Genomic DNA, 25,531 nt, shown 5'->3' with positions numbered 1-25,531 from the left:
TCACAACCCGTCCATAATCTACTGGCTAGACAGCGGAGCACTTTTGGTCACAGATTCATTCAGCTCCACTGTATAAATAAACATATAAAATGGGGATATATTCTGAAGATATATGAGGATAATGACATATAAAATGACATAAAATGAGGATATATTCTGAGTAAATGACAAAGCACTTTTGTAAATCGCTCTGGATAAGAGCGTTTGCTAATTGCCATAAATGTAAATATGATCGTTACAATCGTTCTATTTATGACCACTGCTACATGAATAACGTGTATTTTATGTTAGGTTATGAAGGAAAGGAATGGGTGTTTTTTTGCACAAAGACATGAGCAAGCAAATAAAGAACTTAACTAACATTCTATAAACTACTTGTAGGTAAGGTGAGTTAATTTTCCTCTGCGCACCTATTTATGATGATTATGCAGGCTAGGCTCTCCTGTCTACTCAGGATAATGTGGTGCTATTATAGTCTACTAGTGATTAGGCCTACTATTTAATTAACTATTTAAAAGATACAACAGGAAAGAGCTATCCTTTCTTCTTTTTTTTTACATTATCTCCTGGAGAATGTTGAGAGCACTCGAGAAGACAGGAAATGATACATATTCTTGTTCAGTAGGCACACAGTTAAGTAGAGACCATATGACCATTAAATTAAAACATTTTATTCTATATGTTAATTCAGAAGGAAAATGTGTACAGAGTAGCTTACATACTCAAAATTTTTCATTCATGCAACTTGGAAAGCCATTTTTGTTTCACATGCATAACGCATTAAGTACTTAACATTACAGGTGTATTACAGATATTTGATCCTAGCCCACCACTAGTAAATCTGCTAGTTTCCAAGACAGTAAAGATTAATCATATTTAATCATCAGTATGAACACTCTACCAAGAGTTGCAAATGATATATTTAGAAAAAATACAAAGAGATTAATCTGGAGGCAGATTGCATATGGAATCTATTTCACACTTCATCTTGTCATGAAACCAGAAACTTGTATTCTATTCAATCGAAAGTGCCATATAAGCCATGTTGTTCTAGGAACTGTACAATGTATATTATTGTTGCACAGGTAGTCATTTAGATTTCTTTTAAGTTAGAATGCAGTCATTTTAATTACTGGGAAACAAGCACAGTTAAAATAACCCATATAGTGCCTTTGCAATGGGGAAGCCTAATACTTTTAGATTTTGAAGATAAATTCCAGATTTCACTTTATCCTCACTAAAAAAAAGTCCTGTTTCCAGAGCTAAATTCAAGAACACAAATGTAAATTGTTTTTAATTAATCGAAATCAAAGAGAGTTCTCTATACCTCTGACCATGTAAGATATGAACACGTCTAATTTGCTGTGATGTTGGACAGTGTATTTGATCAGCAGCCTCAAAGTTGCACAACATTTCCTGCCTTGGGGGAATTAAGGTGTTGCTAATTTTAAAAAATGGTCCATACATGTCATGTACTTACTTGTAAAATTACTATTATGAGTGTGCATTCATTTGTTAGAAAACTATTTTTTTTTAAAAAAGCAAGACACTCATTAGCTCAGAGCTACAGCACCATTCACTTTGATAGGCTGTTTTAAGGCACTGGATCTCTGAACACAGCCTTCTACATGCAACTGGAATTTCCCTTGCAGCTTGTTTGCATTGTGTGTCATATAAGAACTGCCGTGACTGAGTGCTGATGCACAGAATTGCCAAACATATTGAGATGCTCCATCTGAGTCTAGATGCACTGCCTGGCCCAAAAAAAGGTCACACTAATATTTCGTTGGACTGCCTTTAGCTTTGATTTTGGCACACAATCGCTGTGGCATCATTTCTACAAGCCTCTATGTCAGAACATTTATTTCTGTCCAGAGTTACATTTTTTTCCCCAAAAAAACCTTGTATTGATGATGGGAGATTTGGACCATTGCGCAAAGTCGTCTCCAGCACATCCCAAAGATTCTCAATGGGGTTCAGGTTTGGACTCTGGTGGCCAATCCAGGTGTGAAAATGATGTCTCATGCTCCCTGAACCACTCTTTCACAATTTGTGCCCAATGAATCCTGGCATTGTCATCTTGGAATATGTCAGTGCCATCAGGGAAGAAAAATCCATTGATGGAATAATCTGGTCATTCAGTATATTTAGATAGTCATCTGACCTCTTTGGGCACATAACATTGCTGAACCTAGACCTGACCAACTGCAGCATCCCCAGATCATAGCACTGCTCCCACAAGCTTGTATGGTAGGCACTAGGCATGTTGGGTGCATCACTTCAGCCGCCTCTCTTCTTACCCTGATGCACCCATCACTCTGGAACAGGGTAAATCTGGACTCATCAGACCACATGACCTCCTCCCATTGCTCCAGAGTCTAATCTTTATGCTCCCTAGCAAATTGAAGCCATTTTTGCCAGTTAGTCTCACTGACAAGTGGTTCTCTTAAGGCTACATAGCCGTTTAGTCCCAATCCCTTTAGCTCCCTTCGCATTGTGCGTGTAGAAATGCTCTTACTTTCACTATTAAACATATCCCTGAGTTCTAACTGTTGTTTCTCTACAAGTTGACCACACCACACGTTTAAGTGATCGCCGATCACGATCATTCAAGATTTTCCCCCAACCACATTCCTTCCTCGAAGATGATTTTTCCCCACTGTTGAACAGTGCGTTGGACAGTTCTTAACACGATTTTAGTAGTTTGAGCAATCTCATTAGATGTTTTCTCTGCTTGTTGCATGCCAATAATTTAACCCTTCTGAAACTGATTAACATCTTTTCCACAGCCACAGGATGTGTCTTTTGACATGGTTGTTTAACAAATGAGAAGCTAGTCACTGCATTAGTTAGGGTTAAATAACTTGTTGCCAGTTGAAACAATCACCCATACAGTAATTATCCAATGGGAGGCTCTTACCTATTTGCTTAGTTAAATCCAGGTGGTGACCTTTTTTGGCCAGGCAGTGCATAATGCCATTTTATGGTCTTTGTTCTGATTGGGATCTCTCGAACTGAGAAAATCCCCCCCGTTAGGGTTTATAGTAATGTTGTTAATGCAGCAGACCTGGCCATCTAAACAAATATTATACCACTGCAGATATTTATTCATAGGTGCACACAATCACAAGTCCCACTCACAGCAAGTCCATTAGTTAACATTTGTATCATTTTTGTTGTAAAGCCATTTGGTGCCATGAACAAAAATCACCAATTTGTCTTTAATGACAAATCACTTCAATTTAAAGTAAAACGAGCAAAATTAATGACCACTTATCAAGTGAAAAGTATTCACAAGGATGATTAAATTCCAGCAGGTCACACAGCAATATCATTACATAACTCACTTTACTGATTTGTATTTTGTTTATCTTTAGTTTTCTGCTATAAGTGTTAATTCTTGTCATAAATGTGACAATATAGCATAATTGGGGCATATTTTGCCTCAAATTATCTAAGAAGCCATGGTGTCTTGCTTTGTAAAACCCATAATTTAGTTGGCAGACTGATGGGATATAGGCTGTTTTAATCAAAAAGTACACTTTTGTTGAAATTTTTTTTTTTTTTTTTTGCCTTTTAATGGGTATTATTCACCGATTAATTCATCTACTTACTGTACCTGGTCAACTGAGACCTTTGTTGAATTATGTTGTTTGCTTCTACTGTTAGTTATACAAGTATAGCAGTATAAGCAACCAAATATGAAACTGAAGAAAATAAATTTAGTTAAAATGCATGGTTATCCTTCTTAATAGCAAAATTTCCTCAAACTCCCCCTCTGCATCCTAGAACTTAAGGGTTATGAAAAATCTGAAGTGTAAAATGCTGTGCAAAATGTCTGCTAATTATACCATTATATCGCAAAGCTTCTGGCAATGCGTCCAACTTCTTGCAGCAAACCACAATAGGCATAGCTAATAATAATAATAAAGGGGCATCATCAATGAGGTCACTGACATTGCTAGGTAACAAGTGTACTGCTGCTTGATGGTGGTCATTCATTTTGCTTCCAGTTTTACTTGCATTGGCATGACAAATATTATTGTTCACAAAAACATTAAATCTGCAGTTCCTTTAAAAACAGCTACCTAAAAAAGACATCACAGCTTTTAAAAACATGTTGTAAAAGCATGTAAACGCATCCCAAGAAGTTAAATGCAAGATGTCAAGAGTCTTGGGAGACAAAATCAGTTTGTTCACGCCTCCATTGCAGACCAGGCCTCCTCAGCCTTCATGTAGTACTGATTAGCCAGTCTGCCTTTCATTGCCTCCATTGCAGCATCGGCAGCCTCGGTAAACAAGTCACCTACAGAAAACGTGACAGAACGTGCCATTTACAGGAATGCTGCTGGTGGCAAACCTCACTTGACTCATACTGGTTACCTCAGCCACTAGATGGCGATGCCCAGTCTAAATATCCAGACTGCGGCCCTATGGGTTCTCACAGAATTTGGACTGTGGTGGTTAATGATGTGACCAGAGTCATTATATTGAATGTGCATGGATACAAGCATATGAAAAGTGCTAGAGGACTAGCTCCATTTGTTTCCATGGTTAAATAAGACTGTCTGTTTATATTACGATTAAGGTATTTAGGAGGTATAGAATTTGAAATGGATCTGCATGTACTGATGTATGGCTGATTCCCATTACCTTAGAAGCTTACCTGCTCTCTGAGGATCTGCAGTCAAGTTAAAAGCACCTTCTTGGAACATCTCAGCCTCTCGGGCCAAAAGGAGGTAGCGTGGTTCGTCCTGCATACCATCAAATTCTCCCCCCTCATCATAGTCTGTCATATTCAAGACGCAGTCATACCAGTGCACTGCTTCCTCCCAGTCCTGAGTCCTGCACATTATAAATACAATCAAAAGTAAAATAAACACAATTCATGGCCTTAAATTTAAACTTCTCAACTGAGCTGTTTCCTACTCCTCTCTTTTATATGAATTATGACATGTTTTGCATAACATGAGGTAATGGGGTATTTTTGTGTGTGTGTGTGTGTGTGTGTGTGTGTGGGGCCGGGGGGGGGGGGGTTTGAGTGATTTTCAAATACAAGATGCATCATAATCCATGAGTGTTACCTGCATTTACAGCAAAATTATTTACACGAAGTGGTTAGTTTTTAGGATATACCTCTAACCCCACCATTTCCCAAACTTGAACTTGAGTCTCCTGTTGCATTATGTGGATAGTTACTGCTAATCCTTTTACTCTCATATGAACACAAGCCAAAAGTATGCCTTGATCCAGGAGTTTGCTGGGGCAAAACTCAGTAAAGTTCACTGCAATATTACGAAAAAAAAGCCAGATAAAAGCATGACATTAGATGGCCATTATTGGTATAGCATCCTTATATTCTCCTTTATCTTTACAGTTTACTTCCACTAACATCAAATCAACACCTATATCATGAGGACTGTTAGTGTGCCAAGAATATTACAATACATGTGTTCCAACACACAGCTTTAGACATTTGCTACCTCTGTGACTGCTTTCTTCATGTATGCTATAAGTGCATCTGATGGATACTTGCAGGTCATAATATCTTAAATGTTTTTGAACAACCTTCAACATCTGGTCTTCCTCCTTTACTGTTTTGTTGTACTGTGGTACTACAGGAATGTCATTTTAGTGTATACTTGTACATATCTGCACTGACAATAATTCCTCTCAATTTGCCTAGATGCAACTTGCTCACATTCCAGTAAAACTCTATCCGGCATGTATGAATACACTGTACCTGGGATTGTTAAGAGAAGGGGCCGCAGGTGTGCACATTACAGAAAAATGTAATGCAGCACCTTTGCACATTGTATGTCTGAGTTGGGTCATGGAAAGACTTTTTTAAATGAGCAGAGACAGTTCTTTCACACCTGTCAGGTGGGAGATTGACACCAGTGTCAAATGCTCTGGCCACTAAGATCATACTGGGTCTGTCTCCAGCCTCTGCTGCCTGAAGTAGGAGATGGAAGCCTTTTCTCCTATTCTCCTCGCTGTCCTGTAGCCCCCATCCAAGGAGTATTAAAGGGCAGGGCAGAGACAGAAGTGGAGAGATTAACTCACATGAAAGCCAGCAACATTTCTGCCTTAAAGTAAAAGATGAGCAGTAAAGTACCTCTACATTTAACTCAGGTAGAATGTGATGGGGAAGCTGCAGGCAGCACTGGCCAAGGGCAACAATGGCCTCCAACTCCCCACACATGGCAGCCCTCTCCAGGTGACACATAGCAGAATCCTGGTCCCACTGGGCATCTTTCTCACAGAATCGACCGGCCTCATGGTACCGGACCATGGCCAGATGAACCTGATATTGTGCAATCAGGGTTTAATACAGACATTTGGGACTGAGGATCCAGAGTCAGGATGTGGGCATTGCAGGAACACAAATGAATGAATGAGTGTGCATGTGTGTAAATTGTTACTCCAAACAAAATTACCAAGACAACAAGGCCCTGAACAAATGTAAATACTGGCAATCCTGTGAGAGAGAAAAGGACTCTACCTTGCCCAGAACAGATTTGCCGATTTTCCTTTCAAGAAACTGAGAGTTCAGTCTCTCCACCTCTACTGCCACACAGGAAGGTCGGTGAATATGGGCTCGGGATGAATGAAAGAAACTCCACTTTTCCTCCGTCACCTGACAGATAGAGAACATGCATATTAGTTATACTATACACAGTTTTTTAAATAACATTACAACATTATATAACACTCGTGCAAGTACAATGAACAGTACCCCTACTACTGGAAGTCAAGTTCAAATCAAAGCTAGGTCATGTGCTGTCCTTAGATGAAGTTTATTTGGTAGGAGAGGTCAGAATCCACTGCCCAAGTTACTACATAAAGCACTAGCGGCACTGAGGGAGGGGCTTATACCCCTACAGGATGAGCTTCAGGAGGCAACCGTGCACTGTGGCCAAATGGAAGGAAGCCATGGCTAGCTTCATACACATGCAGGGCAGGAAAATTAGCTCATTCAGTGCAGGAAAAAAACACAACAAGAACAACAAAAACAAACACTCATTCAATAAAGTTAACAAAAACAAAGAACGTGTGAAGGATGAGAGGATTTAATGTTTATTTGACAGAGTCTTCATGAGGTCCGTTTTGAATTTCACCAAGGGTTCCTAAGGCATTAAATCTGCATATTTCCTAAGAGCACCGGAGCCACTAAAGATGCTTTGTAATGACTGTAATGCTAGTTCCTTTTCAGATCTCAGAAATCATAGAATATAAATACATTTAATTTAAAAAACTACATTTAAAGAATATTACAAATACGTAATTTCATTAACTGTAAACAAATCTCCCAAACAGACCCAGAATTGTAGGAATGACACTAGATAACTGATCTGTTGGAACTGTCTCTAAAGAGCATCTGATACATGCTGATCTAAAACATAAAAATGACTAAATCTGTCAGCATTGCTTGCTTGGTTTTTTTTTTTAATTGAAAAATAATCAAGTATATCTGAATAAATAAAAAAGCCAAATTCCTCTAATAAAACAAATTATTCAGACCAGGCTTCCATGCAACAACAAACAACAGCTAAATATAATCTCTCCAATATCAAGTACATAAGCAAAAAGTCTTTGCAGTCTTTTTGGTGCATCTTCAGAAAGGTAATGCACATTTTAATTAATTAATTTAACATGCATAAGGGCACCAGAGAGGCTGTGATAGATTTTTGGGCAGGAGCCAAGTTAGACTTGAGGGCTGGATCTATGTTAGAGGGGACCCTGCCTTAATTGGTTGATTCACCCAATACAACTGATGCTCAAGACAGAGGGCAAGCCTAGCTGTGGTGCATGCAGGAAATCACCGTCTGAGATTCAGGGCTGTTTACAGTAAAGGATGGCCTGCTGGCATTAACCACCGCTTTCTGAAGAAGGTGAGAGGAGCGTGAGGCTGATGAACATTAAAACAGTATTGGTAATGTAGGTGGAGATAAGGGTAGCCACACATTAAATCAGGGGAAAAAAAGAGAAGCAAGAGATAAGAGGGGATGACAGCACTCTGGGTTAATTGTTATGGTTAGACCGGAGAACTGCATTAATTGTATTTACCCGACGAATGCTGTCCTCATCTGATTCAGAGAAATGCCTGCTATAGGAAGGCCGAGCCTATGTGGTGATATAAGACACATGGCATCATGTATTTTAACAATCCAACAGTCTTTTTCATTGAAGTTGTTACCAGTCGGGTGCTTAAAAGAAAATTACATTATTTCTCTGCATGTTCCACAGCTTGGAAATGATGATATTTTTTGGTTGACATTTTTGCTTATGAAGTAAATCAAACTAATAAAAAGGCACAAAAAACTTACTTCCCATAGGTTTATGCAGGATGCAGTCTTCATCTGGTTTTGGGTTCAAAATGCTCTCATACAACAAGCATAAAAACAGTTCAAGGACACGATCTCCTCTGATTGTGTAAAAGATGAATGAGCATTTTAAAAAGTGTTCAACAGTTTTAGCACAAAGTCATAATTTACCTTAACTTGATAAGATTTATTTAGGTCAGACTAACTTCAGTTACCTGTGCTCCTATGCCTAATTTGCTTGCTTACATGCTGAAGCTCTCATTGTGCAGCACATCAACTGCAGTAGAAAGCAATGACACGTCACTAGACACCATATTCAGTGTAAAGCAACAAAACAATACAGTGGTAGTGAACCATCCCCAGCAAAGCAAGAAGCTTAAATGCATTTGTGAGGACTTAGCACAAGAAGGAAATAACACAGCTGTTATGAGAATAATTAGTGGAAGCATTGGTGTGGTATTTTAAACACAATTTCACTTAGTTTTTTATACACTGAGAAGCCGATGGGAAGTATTTTTTTAACATGTACCTTACTTTATAACTACCATTTCACAAACATGAAACATGCAGATTTTTTTGTTGCATTAAAGAACTTTACATCCATTTCCTTTAAGACATTTAACAGAAATATACACTGGTCAACAAATTAAATATCATATACGAAGTAAATTTATTGTAAATGGTGAAAAAAGGGTACACAAATACCCTTTCATTATGTTCGACCATGTCTCCCTCACTGCGTCTTTCACTAGGGTAACCACTGTCTCCTCCATTCTCTGAGTCCTGGGAATAAAACATTTCAGATTCACTCAACAAGCCTGAGGACATTACTTCTCGCATCAATACTAATGTGTTTAATAAATTGCCAAACTATCACAGGTGCTTCACACCCCCACCTTTTGATCTGTGTTGTTCCTGTCTGCTTCATTCATTTCATTCATGAATGACCAGCCTAAAGAAGATATTTTAAAAAGGGTTAGCAATTGCTATAGCCTCAAATCAATAAGGTTCTGGGCACATTCCTTCATCTACCACTAAGAGGCGCAGGTTGTATATGGCTAGAATGCACAAGACTCCCTACCCATGGGAGAGCGGCCTGCAGAGAAGCCCATGCTCATTGGGGAGCAGGGGATGGATTCTGCATCGCTGAGGTTCTCGTCAGCTGAGGAGGTCTCGGAGAGGCGGGTCAGGAGAGGAGGCATGCGGCTTGATGAGATTGTCCGCACCCTGGGAGAACCACAGTGTTCCTCACAGCCGCGGAGCACGGTTTTAGCTGACTGCTGTGAAGAAATAAACAGAATAAATACCTGTGAATCAAAAAGTTGACTAACATTAAAAAGGGCATCTTGAATAACTGTTAGACCAAAGTTTTGAAAGGAACGTAATGTTTTATAATGCAATGCACGACAACAGTGTTTCTGAGCGGATGGATGGCTGTGATGGTCTGTTGGCAGCAAGAACAGTGAGTAATATGGGACTCACCAGAAGTCTGTTGGTGCAGTCCAGTTGATTGGTCTCAGCAGGGGACAGGTCGAATGGAGTGAGACCCATACTCTTACAGATCTTGTTACACAGGTGAGAGTGGAAAAACAGGGCCATGCCACGTACACCTTGTAGACAGAGAGAAAGACAGGCATGTACACACACACACACGAAGAAAGAAAACAATAAAAACAAATCGGAATTTGCCTCTGCATTTTTACTTTTTCAGTGACTCATGAGTAACGATATAATAAAAAAGCTTGTTTTGTAGATATGAAACAGGGTTCCACAGACAACTGTGACTGAGCAAACATTTACAATACAGGGAAGGATGTAGATAAGAACGAAAAGTACCCAAGTTGCCATCACCGAAGTCAGTGCCCTTCTCTGTGTGGATCTGCGGGTCTGTGTAAAGGTCACCCACTCCCTGAATGTCAACAACGATCAACTGATGTCCTGAACGCTCAAACGTGAAGTGACTAAATGCCTAAGACCACAGAGATCCAATCAACACCTGCTTGTAGTACTGATGAAACACAAACCACCTTAGGTGTTATCTGCAACGGTGCATCTTAAGAACATACCTGAGGTGTGAGACGCATGTTGTCGTCTCTCACAAAGCCAGAGTTGGAATTGTACTTGATGTACTGCCCTTCTATATAGTGTTCCAGATGGAACAGAGGTTTCCCTGGCCGAGAGGTCATTTCCACAATGCACATCTGCATAATGTCAACCTAAGAGTGAATGGAAGGAAGCCAAACATAAACAAATAGTTTGCTTTTGGTGAAGAAAGCAAGAAAGGGAAACATGTTCGCTTAGAACTAAAGCGCTGAGGAAAATCTAGTTCAGTAAAAAAATAAAATAGGGCACCTGTTTGGGAGGCCTGTGGCGATTGAACTCTTCACCCCATAATTTAGCCTCCATCTGTAACCTGACATCTTCAAAATAAACATCTCTGTCCACGGTCTCCATGTAACGCTTAGCCACATAATTTGACGCTGACTTCCAGTTGCTGCTATGTGAGAAGTTTGACAATTTCTTTCTGCAAGGAGGACGGAAACACTGTCACAGAGCTGCAGATAAGCGTGAAGAGCTGGTTAAAACCCGATAGGGAAGTCACACTCTGACAGAGTCTGTTTACACAAGTCTAAGAATATGCACCATTACAGTCTAACCAAATTAATCCCTAAAGATGTGATGTGAAAGGTTTCATTCAAATGCTGCCACATACTGTTTAATTCAGAGATCTCAAATTACTGCCCCACGGGCCATACCCAGTCCATGCGACAGCGCCCCATGTGTTAAGGTTTAAATCCAGCCAGCTAGTCCACTTTATTATTATTTATTTTACCTAAAGTATTTTGGTTAAAAAGGTCCATCACCAAACACTCCCATGACTAGACAAAGTGGCTGTAATTAAACACAGCCAACAGGCAGCATGTCTCCTGGTACACACATGGGCTAGCTCACCATTCATGGTTTAAAATTTTTTTTTTTTGAAAAAATGTCTCTTTCAAAACTCTCAAAACATAATAGCACAGACCGTTTCAAGGTAAGGTAAAACAAATACATCTTTGATGAGTTTAATGTGACTGCCATTTACATCTGACATGCAAAGAGAAAGCAGAGAAAGTAGTGATCCTTAAAAAATACAATCTGAAGTGCCATCACACCAGTAAACATCCAGATGGGTATGCTGGTTATGAGAGATAGGAGAGGGAGAGACATGTTGCTCAGCTTTGCAAAGATCTGCCCTTGCAACAGAACTGTTTGTACTGAGAAAAAAAAAAAAAGTTATTCAGCAGTCGAGGTGAGCTATGTGGTGAGCGAGCTCATTGCAAAAACAGAGAAGCCGTTTACAGAGGGAGAGTTCCTAAAAAGCTGCATGTTTCAGGTTGCTCATATCTTGCGCCTAGAAAACGTGACTTTACATACATCTGACCTTGAACACAATGGCTGAGTGGATCAGTGAGCTGCCTGATGACATTTATAAATCAGCTCTGCATGAAAGCACAAGGATACAGTTCCAATTTCCTGGCACTCAATGAGAGCACAGATGTGAACATTAATGCTCAACACGCTATATTTGTTAGAGGACAAAAATTACCCAACTGAGGTGACTAAAGAACTATTATCTATGTCCAATACATGGAAAGAGTAGTGCTAACGATGCATCCCTGCAGCTGTGTGATGTCACCAATTGTGTAGGTTTACCCTGGGATAAACTTATTAACAGGAAGAGGCACACTGGCTGAAAGATCAGTGCACAAGAACATACTTAAAGGCTGTTATGTTTATTTCACCCTCTTCCCACCTCACCCAGAACAGAAAAGCACACTCCCAAGGCAGATCACTATCACCTGAACAGACATTTAAGCAATGCAGTCTGATAAATATTCCAAGAATGGCATTCACACCACTTACGCTCGAAAGCACTCTCTCATGGCTCCTTTTCCAAAGGGCTGCAAAAAAAAAAAAAAAAAGTTTTCATTGGTTGTGTTTAAGATTAGTGAACAATGAAAAAATAACTACTCTGTGAAATACACATTTGACATTTAAGGTACGAGTATATAACACAAAAGTGCTGTGCAAAGGTAACAAAATACCTGAGAAGACATCTTGATGAATACTTGGTCTTGTGACCATTCTCCTGTAATGGCATTATATCTATAGGGTGATAAGGTGTATTTAGTTAGACTGTTAGGATGCCTGCTCCTATTATGTAAATGTGCTAGAAATACAAAACTGAAAACTCTTCTGTTTTTAGCTTTAAATTAATACCCTTTTTTAAATAAATTTTTGTATCTCAGCTTCAACAATCAGTGTTAAGTATCAGTGAGCTGTTTTTCCCTCTCTCAGACTAAACTACACTGTCATCTTATGCTGGTGAAAAAAAGCATTTCAGGCTAAGAACATAATGTGGGTCACAGCCCCACATAAGTGCCTCTTAAGCAGCCCTGCAGACGAAGACGTGGACACGCACTCGCAGCATGGCCTGCTGTGAAATACGTGCACAACGCACATGACTTGTACTTACACAAGTAACTGTGCACATCGCCAGTGGAATGCTTTGTACCATGTGGAGCATTCCATAAAGGGCACAGTCCCTGCTATTGGGTCTGTGTCTGCGCTGGCTCATAGCCATTGGCTGTACATCAGGGATGGAAGGGAACCGAGTTAAGACCATTTTAAAATTAGCACATGAAAGGGCACAGTAGCCCATGAATCCCTCCCTTCCCTACTCCTACCTCATGCCCCTGTTGTGTGCGCTACTACACAAATGCATTTGGTGAAGTGTGTCTAACTGGCTAGCACTGCCATTTTCTTGTGAAGGCAAAGCAAAATGCATTTTAGCCACAGACCTGTATCTAATGCAGGGCTCAGTCCCAACATCCTCCAAGTGGAATTCAGCCCAGGGGTCTGGCATAGCCCTTGCTTTCTCAATAGCATGCTTCCAAGTGGCCTATGGCAGGAAATAAACGCACAGCTTTCATTGTCCTGCTAAAGCTTCTGCAGCTCCCCCACAAAACAGTCCCATACCAATATGCATGAGCTGGGGATGATGCTCTCCATCCCTTTTCTGTTTTCAACAGCATATGCATAAAGAGAGACAACTGGCTTAAACGAAAAAGGAATGAACAGGCACAGGAAGCAATGCGCAAGATATGCCAATCAAGGGCAAAAGTGCATGCAATTAACATTAAAATCAACCGCAAAAATACTAAATAAATGAACAGCAACATTATGCTAACGTATCTAAATGACAGTGGTTTGGTTTCCTTAAATGGTCCAATGTGTTTAAATGACAAAAATATTTCAGACATTAGCTTGCACTGTGTGATTTGGAAATTATGGGCTGGCATACATGGCTGTAGTCCAAGATCTCACGACTACATAAAACTACACCATTAAAATAAGACAGATAAACAGTGCCAGTAATGTTTCATACTTATGAGGGTGTTTCCAAAAAAAGAAGCACTGGCAACAGTACCCTAAGTGTAACCCTAAATTATGGAATAGCAAGCATACCTTAAATACCGTGCCAGACTAGCATATATTTAGCAATTTTGACCATCTTCACTTGACAGGAACTACATGGATTTAAATCTTTATCATCTCCCATTAAGAGTTCCCTAAATACAAAGAATTCAATCTAGAAATCACAAAATCACATCAGGAACTCACAGGTATACAGGCACACAGCTCATTATGTACTACAAAGACATGTAGTCAGCAAAGCAGCTGACCAAGCTGTAATCCCAGTAGAAATTGCGTGTGTGTGTACATTTGTTTCTGTTAATTCTCAGTAACACGGTGCATTACCTTATAGTTACTAAATATTTAAATAAAAGCCATTAAGCCAGGAGTTTCATTTTGGTAATAACTACCCATTTCTTAATAGCTTATAACTTAACATATAAATTTCTTTGGGATTGGCTTTGGGCAGAAAGCAAAATGCTGAAATACTCAGTAGGGGAAAAAGGTGACTTAAAGAAAGAGAAACTACTAGGGCAAGGAAATGCATGTCAAAATATGGAAAGCCACAGCAAGAATGGATTAATTAATAAGGATGGGAGAAGCTAATTGGCTTAGTGGGGCAAGAAAAATTTAATTTTAATTTTGCACATACCCGACCTTTCTCAGTTAAAGAACCAAACCTCACCGATCGCACCTCTTGCTCTTTTTCGTTTTTGTTCTGAATGGGAGGTGGGTGGGCAAATACAATGGACAGTTAGACAGACGTATGCTTTAAAACTGGCTACATCTGGACAGAAGTTGACATCCTTAAATCAAAATTGTTCCCACTTTTAAACATGATTCACCTACATAACTTGAACGACTGGCTTGATGATGAGCAATTCCATACACTAGCTTTCCTTGCACAAGAATGTTAAAGAATCAATCAAAAGGAGTAAAAGGACAAAGGAAGCTGATTCACGATCAGAATGGTGTGCTAAGGCAAGTATATTAAAGACTTGAATGTCTGTGACACCACTTCTTGTTCTTTAAGAGGGATTCAGTGAAGCAGCTGCTATGCTCTCACATGTTTTAGGCAGGGCTCTTTCTCCATATAAGGGAGAAATATTTACAGGAAAAGTACCATCATTTGCACAGAACCGTAAGAATCGTAGCTCTTTAAAATTGCAGATTTTGCCATTTCTAATTGTCAATTACTATTCAATATGATCCTAAAATGGTTGAAATAATGGGACATTTTGCATCACACTGCTGTAAACGGAAGGATCCATATAGTTATTTCTAACCCGGAAATATTCTCTATTTTATCAAAGATCATCAATACTCAATTGTTATAGAAGACGGATCAGAGGGCCAGTCATCAAAACATTATATTTAAACCTATTTGCATACAAGCAAAGCACATCTATGAAATACTACTACTCACCTTGTAGGTGAAAGAGTTTTTAGGCAACGAATTAGAGGGCTGTCTGTTGTGGACAATGGTCTTATGGTAGTCACAGATATCTTTAGCGGGACGGATGGGGTCATCGGTGATGGGGCAAATGTAAAAGTCGTCTTCATCATCATCATCAATCGAGCTGTTATTCCCAAAAGACCCAGACCTCTTCAGGCTTCCAACCTCCTCCATACGAAACATGAGCTCCTCCTCGGCCATGGTGTACAGGGTTAAGGGCTGAAACAAGCAAGGTAATACATTAGGTTAAACAGATAGACCGACAGATTTTGCAGTGGTTGATATTAATTCCAAAATTTGGTAAACTGAACTGTTTAACCTTACCTTAGCTAAAATTATTTTTAACCAAGCTTGCTGACTAGTATTGCTTAACTTGGTTAGAAAAAAATTAACTATCTTCGCTAACATGCATCTACGCAGTTTATTCAGTTTAACCAGTGTAATTTCAAACAGATTAACGCTAGCTAAACTAGCTAACCAGTCCTGTCAAAACACTGCACGAGGGCTAGGCTAACTAGCTAGCCACCCATTAGCTGACGCGCTAAAATTAGCGAGCTAGCAAGCCAGCTTGCGTTACCTTGCAAAAACATGTTCAAACGCTCATGGGTGTTTATAACCAGCTTGCAGATTCAACATAATAGTTAGTTTCGTGCCACCGTGTAACGCTGCTTCGCTATCTAGCCAGCCAGCTAGCTAGCTAGCTCAGCTAGGTCAGCAGTTAAACGCCCACACCACAGCCACACACCTTTTCTTAAAACACGGACCGCGCTAGTCTCTGAAAGGCATAACGTGCGCGGGCTAGTCGCTTCCCTCGAGGTTTTTGCTGTCTGTAAACGGATAACCGTACCTCGATGTTCTAAGCTTGTCCTGTCTGACTATCCCTGACACTGACGAAGCTCGACTGAGCAGTAGGTTCGGTTAGCGTACTACTAGTCCGATTACAGCCCTGCCCTCCCATTACAGTCCTCATACTAAACAGGATTGGTCGTATTTGCGCTGCAACCGTTGGCAAATCTGGAAGACTACTTAAGATAAATCACCGTGGCATTTCACTCGCCTCGCTGCTCTTTATTGTCCAGAATCCAAATAACATATACTACAAGAAGGCACAATGTAAAATAGCAATACAAGGTATCCCATGGTTAGTGGGGGAAGTTGCAATGACACAAGCAGGCCAGTAGGGGTCGCACCGAGCGCAATACGCCACCGCGACAACACGCTTACAGGGTACACACTGTCCGCACGGCTCGCACGTACTCCGTAGGCTTCGCACACCTGTATAACGTGGGTGTATAAATAGCTTACGAGATTCACAGGAGCATGGGATCCCGCTGGAGGTTTGGTCCGCTGGCTTGCTCTTTAGAGAATCTGGATCCCTATATTGGTAAATATAATTTTGGTCGAGTTGCAAAATGCGATGAATAAATACATTTGAACTTGAATTTCACGTGCAAAATATAGGTACCCGACGGTGGTGAACTAAGTTCAAGAAGTCCAGGTTACCCCTTTGAGGGAATTATTTATTAGGCTACACGACAGGTTTTGAAAAGAGCTGAATTCGTTTGAAATTCGTTTGATTTGAGTTGATTTCCCGAAAGAATTCCAACTCGTTTTACATGCATTCTTTAATTCACATTAAGAAAAGTATAGTTAGCTAACAACATTGATCAATGTTAAATGGCTGACTTAGCTAGCGGCACAGCTGAAACATAAACGCAAAAAATGGAGTTGCTGTATAGATAACCATATCTCACAAAAACTTCTGTGGAGTTATGCCACGCTACAATTGGATGCAGGAACGAAGCCACCATGTTGCGAGGAACTTCGACTATGGTTAGAACTCAAGTCACGAACGCATGAAGTTGCAAAGTTTTTTTTAAGATATAGCAAGATATGATGCTTTAAAAGCTCATAAGTTATAGTTCATGTAGGTTCAAATTCAAGAGCGGTAGCGTGGCCGAGTGGTCTAAGGCGCTGGATTTAGGCTCCAGTCATTTCGATGGCGTGGGTTCGAATCCCACCGCTGCCACTTTTCTCCCAAACCTATTTGGTTATTAGTGACACACTACACAACACTTGTAAAACACAAATGGTTACAGACAAATTACAGTTCCATGTAATATGATTTTAACCAGACAAAATTTAAATTTAATTGTGGATTTTCAGTGTGCAAATATTGCCATTCCATCATATTGTCCAGTATTCTGACAGTAATCAATTTAGGTTTTATGCAGACAGCTGTAATATAACATATCTGGTGTAAGTATTAAGATATCTAACATAGAAATCATCTGGGATACTTTTTATATACATTTTTCATTTGGAGTAGCTTGTTATTTATAATATTTAAAACAGAAAGGACTTCAATTTACACTTTCTGAAATTACAGGACATTTATATTACTCTAGCTCTGTCATCATGCTGTAAAATGCAGATTATTTTCTGCAGGCAACATATATAGACAACAAAAGGTCAAACATTATTGTACTCTGCATTTTTACCTCAGTTCTTAGCCTCATTAAATGCCACAATAGGGAGCCATCTCTGAAAAAGTCTGAATATTATCTGTTGCTAAGGAAACAGACCAATTCCTATACAACTCAAACTCACAAATGGATGGATAAAACCGCAGGTGTCACGGGAGATGAGATATAAATAACTTACTAAGAATCATGTGAGGCAGCTAACATTGGCATCTTTGCTTGAAAGGACTTGAAAACACATTCATGAAAACACATTCATGAGGAGGCAGCTAACATTGGCATCTTTGCTTGAAAGGACTTGAAAACACATTCTTAGATATTCAAGAATCATTACTTTCCCTGTGGTTTTATCTTTAAAAGTCCAAAAGAAAGGTATAGTGCAATTTAAACAATTATTTTCTTATAACATTTAGAAGAATGATAGAAAACGATTCTCTGACACATATTCTGCAGCAGAAAACCTCTATTTACATACCTGATTCATCAATGAACTAACAGCCAAGTTAGTCCTTGTCTGTTTCACTACTTGTGAAGTCATTAATGACATGTTAGGCTGTTAGACGGGAATAACTAAATTCACTGGCGCTGAAGCCAAGTGATCCTTAATTCACCCGGTAAGATCTCAGTGTAAACTGAACCCACGTTATAAAATAGACTTTCTCAGCCATTGTACCATTGTAGTTTTTCATATTTTGCAGTTCAGTCAGGGTGAACAATCATATTATTAACATCAAGGGCTACATGTGAGCAACTGATAGCTGGGAGTTTGAAAAGTGAAAATATCATTAATCTATTTAGTTATGAAAAGAGTAGCCAGTAACATCTTCACCAGTTCTCACTGCTCCAGATAAGGCTCTATATAATCGAACACCATCTTGGTCTTTAAAATGTTCAACAACATCAACAGCTTTGCACAATTCTGTCCCTTACAACAAAGAAATATCAGTGATATGCATTTGTCAGCCAGGTAGACAAACTTTTCCAGCAAAGAGTAGTCCCACAATTGTAAAAAATACTGATAAAACAAAAAGTACATACGAAGATCCCACAACAGTATTGTTGGGTAACTTATAAGGCTGTCCTCCAATTTCATTGATGTAAAATCCAGTTGGAAATATAAGGGCAGCCATGCAAAATAGAACCACTGTAACAGAAAAGAGAAGATTGTTCAACTTAAAGAATTAACCATACAGTGCATGGTGAGAGAATTCAAACCATAGTAAACCATGCCAGAAGTACTACCTACTTCCAGTGAAAGCAATCCAACGAGCATATTTCATTGTGTCCTGATGCCAGTGTGATAGCATCAGCAGGGCACAAGTGATGGTCAGGGAGATGATGCCCATGATTATGAAGAAGAAAGTGATGACCCACACAAGGGGGAGTCTTGGTGGTGTGCATATCCTGTCCCGTCCGTGAATGGTCTGACACTGCCAAACCAGGCCAATGGTCAGTGCACCTGCATTTAAAATACATCAACACATTCACGCAGGAGTTCAAGATTGCTCTCTGTTGCTTTATATATGACTTAAAGCAGTCTTTTGTAGTGTGTGCATCAGCAATTTCCCATGTTTCAGTTTTTAATTAATCTATTCATTTCATGTATTTCCATAACATTTTTTATGAGAGGCAACAAATTTCCTGTTAGTAACTTATAGTTCTCCTCTGGCTATTGTGGCACTTGCACTTTCCTGAAGTGCGCAGGAGTGTCAACATTGCATAAAAACATTCCCTGGATAGACTGAGTTCACATGATTGAAGTCTACTAAGCTCTTATTTGAAGACAGGCATCCTGCTGCAGTGCCCCTGAGGATCAACAAAGACCTCTGTGCCTGGCAGTTGGTATGGAAACAGACCCAAAGAACAAGATTCTGCAGTAACAGGCCACTGACAGGAACTCAAGGATATTTTAAATAATGGACTAGGACTAGGCTTTGGCAGTAAAACGACAACGATATGTACCATGGTCACATCATCAATAGCAAAAGGGAAATTGTACAATAGAATGATTTATAGTTAAATGCATTAAATGCATACTACCAGGAAAGTACATAATGAATATGCATATTTTAGATTTATGGACAAACCCCAGGTATGGTATTGGCGTTGAGTAGTTTCATAATCCTCCAAAGGCAGGTTCTTGGCTTGTATTGGCAGCAATAGTAATGGATATTTTATCCATAAGTAAATTAGAAAAGCGCAATTAAGACAAACGTAAAACAGATTTTCAAGCCTTTGTACTCTTAATTTCAATAATAAAAATAACTTTTTATATCAGTTTGTTTTTTAATGCATCACCTTTTATCTTTACTATTAAGTTATTTTGCAAAGTAGCTATTATTTAAGAGTTACTTATATGTTTTGCAACTGTTAATAGATTTACCTTGCTATATCAGTTTAAAGTTGCTTATACCTCCAAATTTCTATTCAATGTGCTGAATGTGGTAGCAACATGTTCATATTCATGGAAAAAACACAGATCTGGGAGCTTGAGAACAACTCAATCTCCCCAAACACTACTGTGTCTCCAACCAGGTGGGCTCACATTAGAAGATTGTGGCATGAGTGCAGGAACAACAAAAGGCCATTGCCACTGTCCTGGATTGAGAGAGAAAGACCTTGTGCCAACATGGTGGGACACTGATGTCCTAGAGTTCATGCACAAAGCATTACATCCTCTACAGACAGTGTCATATGTGAAGCCTGTGCTATAGCTATTCAGAACAAAATGACTGTTAATGAATGGTGCACTCAGCTGACATAGGAATTAAAGACCAAAATAATGGCAGACCTCGATGAAAAATATGCATACATGGCTATCTTGGTCGATCTACAATTCAAGGCTCAGTACATCAAAACAGACAAGGTAGAAGCTATTGAAACAAGGCATTTTCTGAAATAATGGATGACAACATTATATATACATTTTTTTGTTTGTTTGTTTTTTGTTTTGTGTGTGTATGTGTTCCAGGAGCTTGGCTTTGTTTGATGGCTTGTGACCATCCATCTTCTCTCTCTCTCTCTCTCTATATATATATATTAGTTGTGTGTGTGTGTGTGTGTGTGTGTGTGTGTATATGTGTGTGTGTCTTAATTGTGCTTTTCTAATTTATTAGAAATTTATTATTGTTACCAATACACAGCTCCAGAAAAGAAGTAAGAGACCACTCAAATTTCTTTCTTAAATCAGCATCTCCACATGTACAGCAGCCATTCCATTCAAGTGTTTGCTGAATTCCTTCACAGACACACCTCATTCTACTTAATGAGATGCTGAATAGGTGATCACCTTAACAAAATCCTGTTCTAACGAGAAACAGTATAAAAACTACTGCAGCTGTCATCACTGTTCGCCTGTTATAGAACCAGCTGGATGGGAAAAGCAGTGCTAGGACTACCCAAAAAGTAAGTGTAGTCAAAATACAGCTACAGACCATGCCAAGAGAGTTGAAAAGAAAGGTTCAATTGTAGCTTTACTGACAGACAGACACAGTGAGCATCAGTTTGCTTCCATCTTGTTCATAAGAACAAGGTCAAGCAGCAAACACATGGGACAACAACAGCTAGAGACTGGCAGAGGTTGAAAACGACTCTCTGCCGACCGTGATGATCGCCACTTCATTCGAATGTCACTTAACCGTAAGAAGACGTCAAGTGACCTACAAAAAGAATGGCATGCAGCAGCTGGGGTGAACTACACAGCGAGGACGGTTCGAAACAGGCTTCTGGAGGCTGGGCTGAAGTCGTGCAAAGGTAGGAAAAAGCCCTTCATCAGTGAGAAGCAAAGAAGAGCCAGACTGAAGTTTGCGAAAGACCATAAGGATTGGACCGTAGAGGACTGGAGTAAGGTCATCTTCTCTGATGAGTGCAATTTTCAGCATTGTCCAACACCTGGTTGTGTAATGGTTATACGGATATCTGGAGAGGCCTACAAGCCAGAGTCCCAGTATGAAATTTGGTGCAGGATCTGTAATGATCTGGGGGTGTTTCAGCAAGGCTGGAAAGACACATGAATCAAGCCACTTATAAAACTGCTGGAAGAAAACTTGCTTCCCTATGCTCTGATAATGTTCCCCAACTCTGTTTTTTTCAACAGGGCAATGCTCCATGTCACAGAGCCAGATCAAAGTGTGGATGAGGGACCACCAGATCAAGACCCCATCATGGCCAGCCCAATCTCCAGACCTGAACCCCATTGAAAACCTCTGGAATGTAATCAAGAGGAAGATGGATGGTTACAAGCCATCAAACGAAGCCAAGCTCCTGGAATTTCTGTGCCAGGAGTAGTGTAAAGTTACCCAACAGCAATGTGAAAGACTGGTGGAAAACATGCCAAGATGCATGAAAGCTGTGATTAAAAATCAGGGTTATTCCACCAAATATTGATTTCTTGCCTCATCCTAAGTTTAAATATTCGTACTGTGTTGTTTATAAATGAATATGAGCTTGATTTCTTTGCATTATTTGTGGTCTGAAATTTCTGTAACTGTTGTTATTTTGACCATTAGTCATTTTCATAAAAAAAAAAAACATGCTCTAAAATATAATATTTTTATCTGGAATTTGGAAGAAATGTTGCCAGTAGTTTATAGAATAAAACAAAACTGCTCAGCCTGGTCAAACACATACCCATCAATTGTACAACAAGAGAAACTGATAATTTTGTAGTGGTCTCTTATTATTTTTCCAGAGCTGTATAATAACACCCAATAGTGAGCCAACTTGCAAAGAAATACTCATGCATCCTGATTTTCTATGTTTATAAAACACTTCATACTGCACACATTTTGTAATGTTTTATTTACTAATACAACTTTCTTTAATGTTTATTTATTGCAACTTACTAATTTAGGTCAGTTTGATTCTACTTGCTTTATTTATTTAATGTGTACAAAAATATGCCTTTATCCTCATTATTTCTGAGCAAATGTATTTAACGAGCTGATTTCTGAGAGGATTCAAGCCACATTCGCAAAACATGTAGCTAGCTACACAATTATAAAATGCTAGCTAGCTAACCTAGCTAATACCATTTGTCAGTGTATATGCCAACAAGATTGAACACTGAAAAATGTGATCTGATAAAGACAAAATCTATCCACGCAGATTTTCCCCTCACCTAGAGGGACCTGATCAGTAATACACGTTATTCGTAATAGTAGCTAGTTACCTGCGACAGCTGTGCAAAATGCTGATGCTGACATTACATCCACATTTCTAACAAAAATAGTAAAAACGTTAATAAGTCATGGTAATAAATGGCTACTTCAGCTGATTGCTGTGAATTTCACCTCTGCTGTACAAGCTTGACACATAATCAGTGTTTCCTTGCTGTCTTCTCTTGGCTTTTTCTTCCCTTCATAGCATTACGCACGCAAACAACTCTCTTAATACCACAATGCAGCTTGTCATTTCCACTGGGCAGTTTTCAGATATAACCACCTTAGACATATGAAATTCATTTCCAAAATTCTGGTCTGCCGACAGCAAAGACATGTCTGAAACAAAATAAGAAGATGCAATTTAAAATTTCAAGATTTACTAATTCTTTAAATCTGTAAAATGTCATTTCAGACAAATTAATACTTTTCAAGGAACCACGAGCACCCTGTTAGATTCATCATTAAACACAATAATAATAATTGTGAATAACTGAATAATGATATAATGAATAATTATCAATATTGACTAAAAAGAAATATTTTATTGTGAGACATTTTTCAGCTTTATCACATGGCCCTAATGAGGGCATGGCTGAATCTGATATCGCCTGACCACTTGTGCCTCAATTATTGGCGTCTGCATTTAATATGTTGTACAACCTCCCTTTGTCAATGAAAGAATCTTCTCATATAAGGTTAGAATAAGAAAAATTTGAAACTATTCCTGTTCACAGTATCTCTGCAGATCTTGCAGGGTCCTTGGTCCACTCTTGTGCACAAAGGTCAATTTTCATTTTATCTGACCACACAATACAGTCCCAGTCCCAAGTCCCTGTAGCGGTTAGCAAACACCAGGCACTTACATTTGTCATATGATGACAGTAAATGTTTTTTCCTGGCATGCTTTCCAAATAATCTGTTGGCAGTAGGTAGCATCTGATGGTAGTTTTGGAGATGTAGTTTAGAGATGTTACAAGAAAAGATGCTACTTTTCCTGTAACGTTCCAACAGTGATCCTTGGGGAATTTTTACCTCTCTTACCATCACTCTCACTGTTCTGGAGGGCAAAATAAACTTGGGCCCTTGTCAAGGCAAACTGTTTTCTTAAGTGTAGAAATGGGCATTTTTAGGTGAGCAGATATTTCTATAGCAATTAAGAAGACTTATGAAGTTCACACACTTTTCCCTTATTTGAATTGTGTTCTCTTGTGTTTCCCATGTTGAAGAATGAGAATCTGACCTTTGTTTCATAAAGAACCCAGTAAAACAGGACATCATGTATTGCTGAAAGTACAATATAAATGGAAAAATGCTTGTTATATTTATTTTTGTTAAAAATAAGTATTTCTTGGGGTTTTTTAAATAAATGTACTTCTCATTTTATCAGCGTGAGATCAAGATAATTCATCAAAGGGTGAATTTCTTATAACCCTTTTTACTCATCTTTACCAAATTATTTATGCAAATTATTGTGGGGGGTACTGTATATTCCAGAGGGAAAAAATGCCCTGAACATCAGAGGAAAAGGTCAATCAGAGAGGTGAAGCAGGTACTAAATCATTAATAGAAATATCTTTGATATAGCAGGTTTTAATGTGATAGGTTAGGTTTACCTGTGTAAATTTGGGGTTCTGCCCTTTGCTTTTGGAATATATATATATATATATATATATATATATATATATATATATGAGAGAGAGAGACAGAGAGAGAAAGTTTATTCACACTGATTATCACAAAGCACAAACTGTTAAGTGGCCTAAGTTTGACTGATCTAGTGATAATGACATGATAAAAAGTACATAGCATACCTCTAAATAATCAGTTTGAGACTACTGTAAAGGATGCAGATCCTTGGGAGACCCAGAGCGTCAAGTAAGTTAGGCCTAAGTTTGACAGACCCTAACCAGACTGATTTATTCGGTGCAAGAATGGGACATGAGATAAAGAAAGCTAAATTAGTGATCTTACAGACAGATTCTTACCTTCTGCTTCTCCAGCACTTATCCAATCTTGACTTGCGACACTGGCAATTGCAAAGATATCTGCGGCAAGGAACATGCATCCGGAAATAACGGTGAGCTTATCCATTTTCCATTACTTACTTCTACAAAACAGTTAGTAGAAATTTGATGCAATTTTTTCTTCTTATCAGCTGGAGGCTCATTAGTTGCTTTCAGATCACCATCGACACCCCGGAGCAATCAAACGAGCTCAGTCAAGAATGCAACACAAGGCTCAGCGAGTATGAAATCAACTGCAGGTATACCACAGAGCTTCAGTGATTATGGGGTCACTATGTAAACTGTGCCGAAACTAGCTCTCAGGTTATCACAAGGAGGGAAAAAACATGCCCCCGTTAGCAATAGTTCCCTTCTTAACCTATGACGTGAATTAATTAATACGGGATGAAGGTTCTTGTCGTCTTGAACGTAAAATGCGTCTTTAAATCCCTTGTTATTTCGCAAAAGCTTAAACACAATGTTGAGCGTATCCGTTGATTCCAAGACGGTGCGCTCCACCAACCTCCCAAAACACATCCACATTGGCTTACTCATTCCTCGCGAGACTGTACTCGCTAAAAGTAAAACAACGGGATTTGGAGGAGGGGAAAATCCCTGAAGGCTTCATTACTACATGTAC

The 25,531-nt window shown here is 39.1% G+C and overlaps 2 protein-coding genes, 1 long non-coding RNA gene and 1 other non-coding gene across 12 annotated transcripts; 2 read left to right on the top strand and 2 right to left on the bottom strand.

The window, feature by feature from the left end:
• Positions 1–655: 655 nt before the first annotated feature.
• On the bottom strand, positions 656–16,425 carry eef2k (eukaryotic elongation factor 2 kinase). Of its 7 annotated transcripts, none has more exons than XM_027021657.3 (20): positions 16,301–16,425; positions 15,214–15,462; positions 14,440–14,505; positions 13,172–13,272; positions 12,416–12,476; positions 12,234–12,271; positions 10,680–10,851; positions 10,394–10,543; positions 10,164–10,296; positions 9,810–9,937; positions 9,409–9,607; positions 9,224–9,279; positions 9,033–9,110; positions 8,071–8,127; positions 7,827–7,886; positions 6,506–6,640; positions 6,119–6,307; positions 5,877–6,001; positions 4,667–4,845; positions 656–4,306 (listed from the first exon to the last, which is right to left on the bottom strand). In XM_027021657.3, exons 1-20 carry the CDS (start codon positions 16,334–16,336, stop codon positions 4,197–4,199), a joined length of 2,322 nt encoding a protein of 773 aa, XP_026877458.3. In that variant the 5' UTR covers positions 16,337–16,425; the 3' UTR covers positions 656–4,196. The 7 variants fall into 7 exon arrangements, with proteins under 7 accessions (XP_026877458.3, XP_026877457.3, XP_026877456.3 ...); XM_027021656.3 differs by lacking the exon at positions 16,301–16,425 and adding an exon at positions 15,568–15,778 and having other exon boundaries at positions 9,409–9,604; XM_027021655.3 differs by lacking the exon at positions 16,301–16,425 and adding an exon at positions 15,568–15,775.
• LOC145651289 (uncharacterized) lies at positions 15,340–22,509 on the top strand. Its single transcript, XR_014117159.1, has 2 exons — positions 15,340–15,476; positions 21,823–22,509. It is a non-coding gene; the product is annotated as an uncharacterized LOC145651289 (long non-coding RNA).
• On the top strand, positions 17,191–17,272 carry trnal-uag (transfer RNA leucine (anticodon UAG)). The gene has a single exon. It is a non-coding gene; the product is annotated as a tRNA-Leu (tRNA).
• On the bottom strand, positions 17,743–25,427 carry mosmob (modulator of smoothened b). 3 transcript variants are annotated; one of them, XM_027021664.3, is made up of 3 exons: positions 24,874–25,427; positions 18,973–19,185; positions 17,743–18,870 (listed from the first exon to the last, which is right to left on the bottom strand). In XM_027021664.3, exons 1-3 carry the CDS (start codon positions 24,977–24,979, stop codon positions 18,686–18,688), a joined length of 504 nt encoding a protein of 167 aa, XP_026877465.1. In that variant the 5' UTR covers positions 24,980–25,427; the 3' UTR covers positions 17,743–18,685. The 3 variants fall into 3 exon arrangements, 1 of the variants encoding a protein (XP_026877465.1); XR_014117158.1 differs by lacking the exon at positions 17,743–18,870 and adding an exon at positions 22,897–23,224 and having other exon boundaries at positions 19,084–19,185; XR_014117157.1 differs by lacking the exons at positions 17,743–18,870; positions 18,973–19,185 and adding an exon at positions 22,649–23,224.
• Positions 25,428–25,531: the final 104 nt, after the last annotated feature.

The sequence above is a fragment of the Electrophorus electricus genome, chromosome 15 (genome assembly GCF_041902795.1).
Source record: "Electrophorus electricus isolate QZ-2024a chromosome 15, ASM4190279v1, whole genome shotgun sequence".
In the NCBI taxonomy this organism is placed as follows: domain Eukaryota; kingdom Metazoa; phylum Chordata; class Actinopteri; order Gymnotiformes; family Gymnotidae; genus Electrophorus; species Electrophorus electricus.
This window is presented reverse-complemented; position numbering and strand designations above follow the sequence as displayed.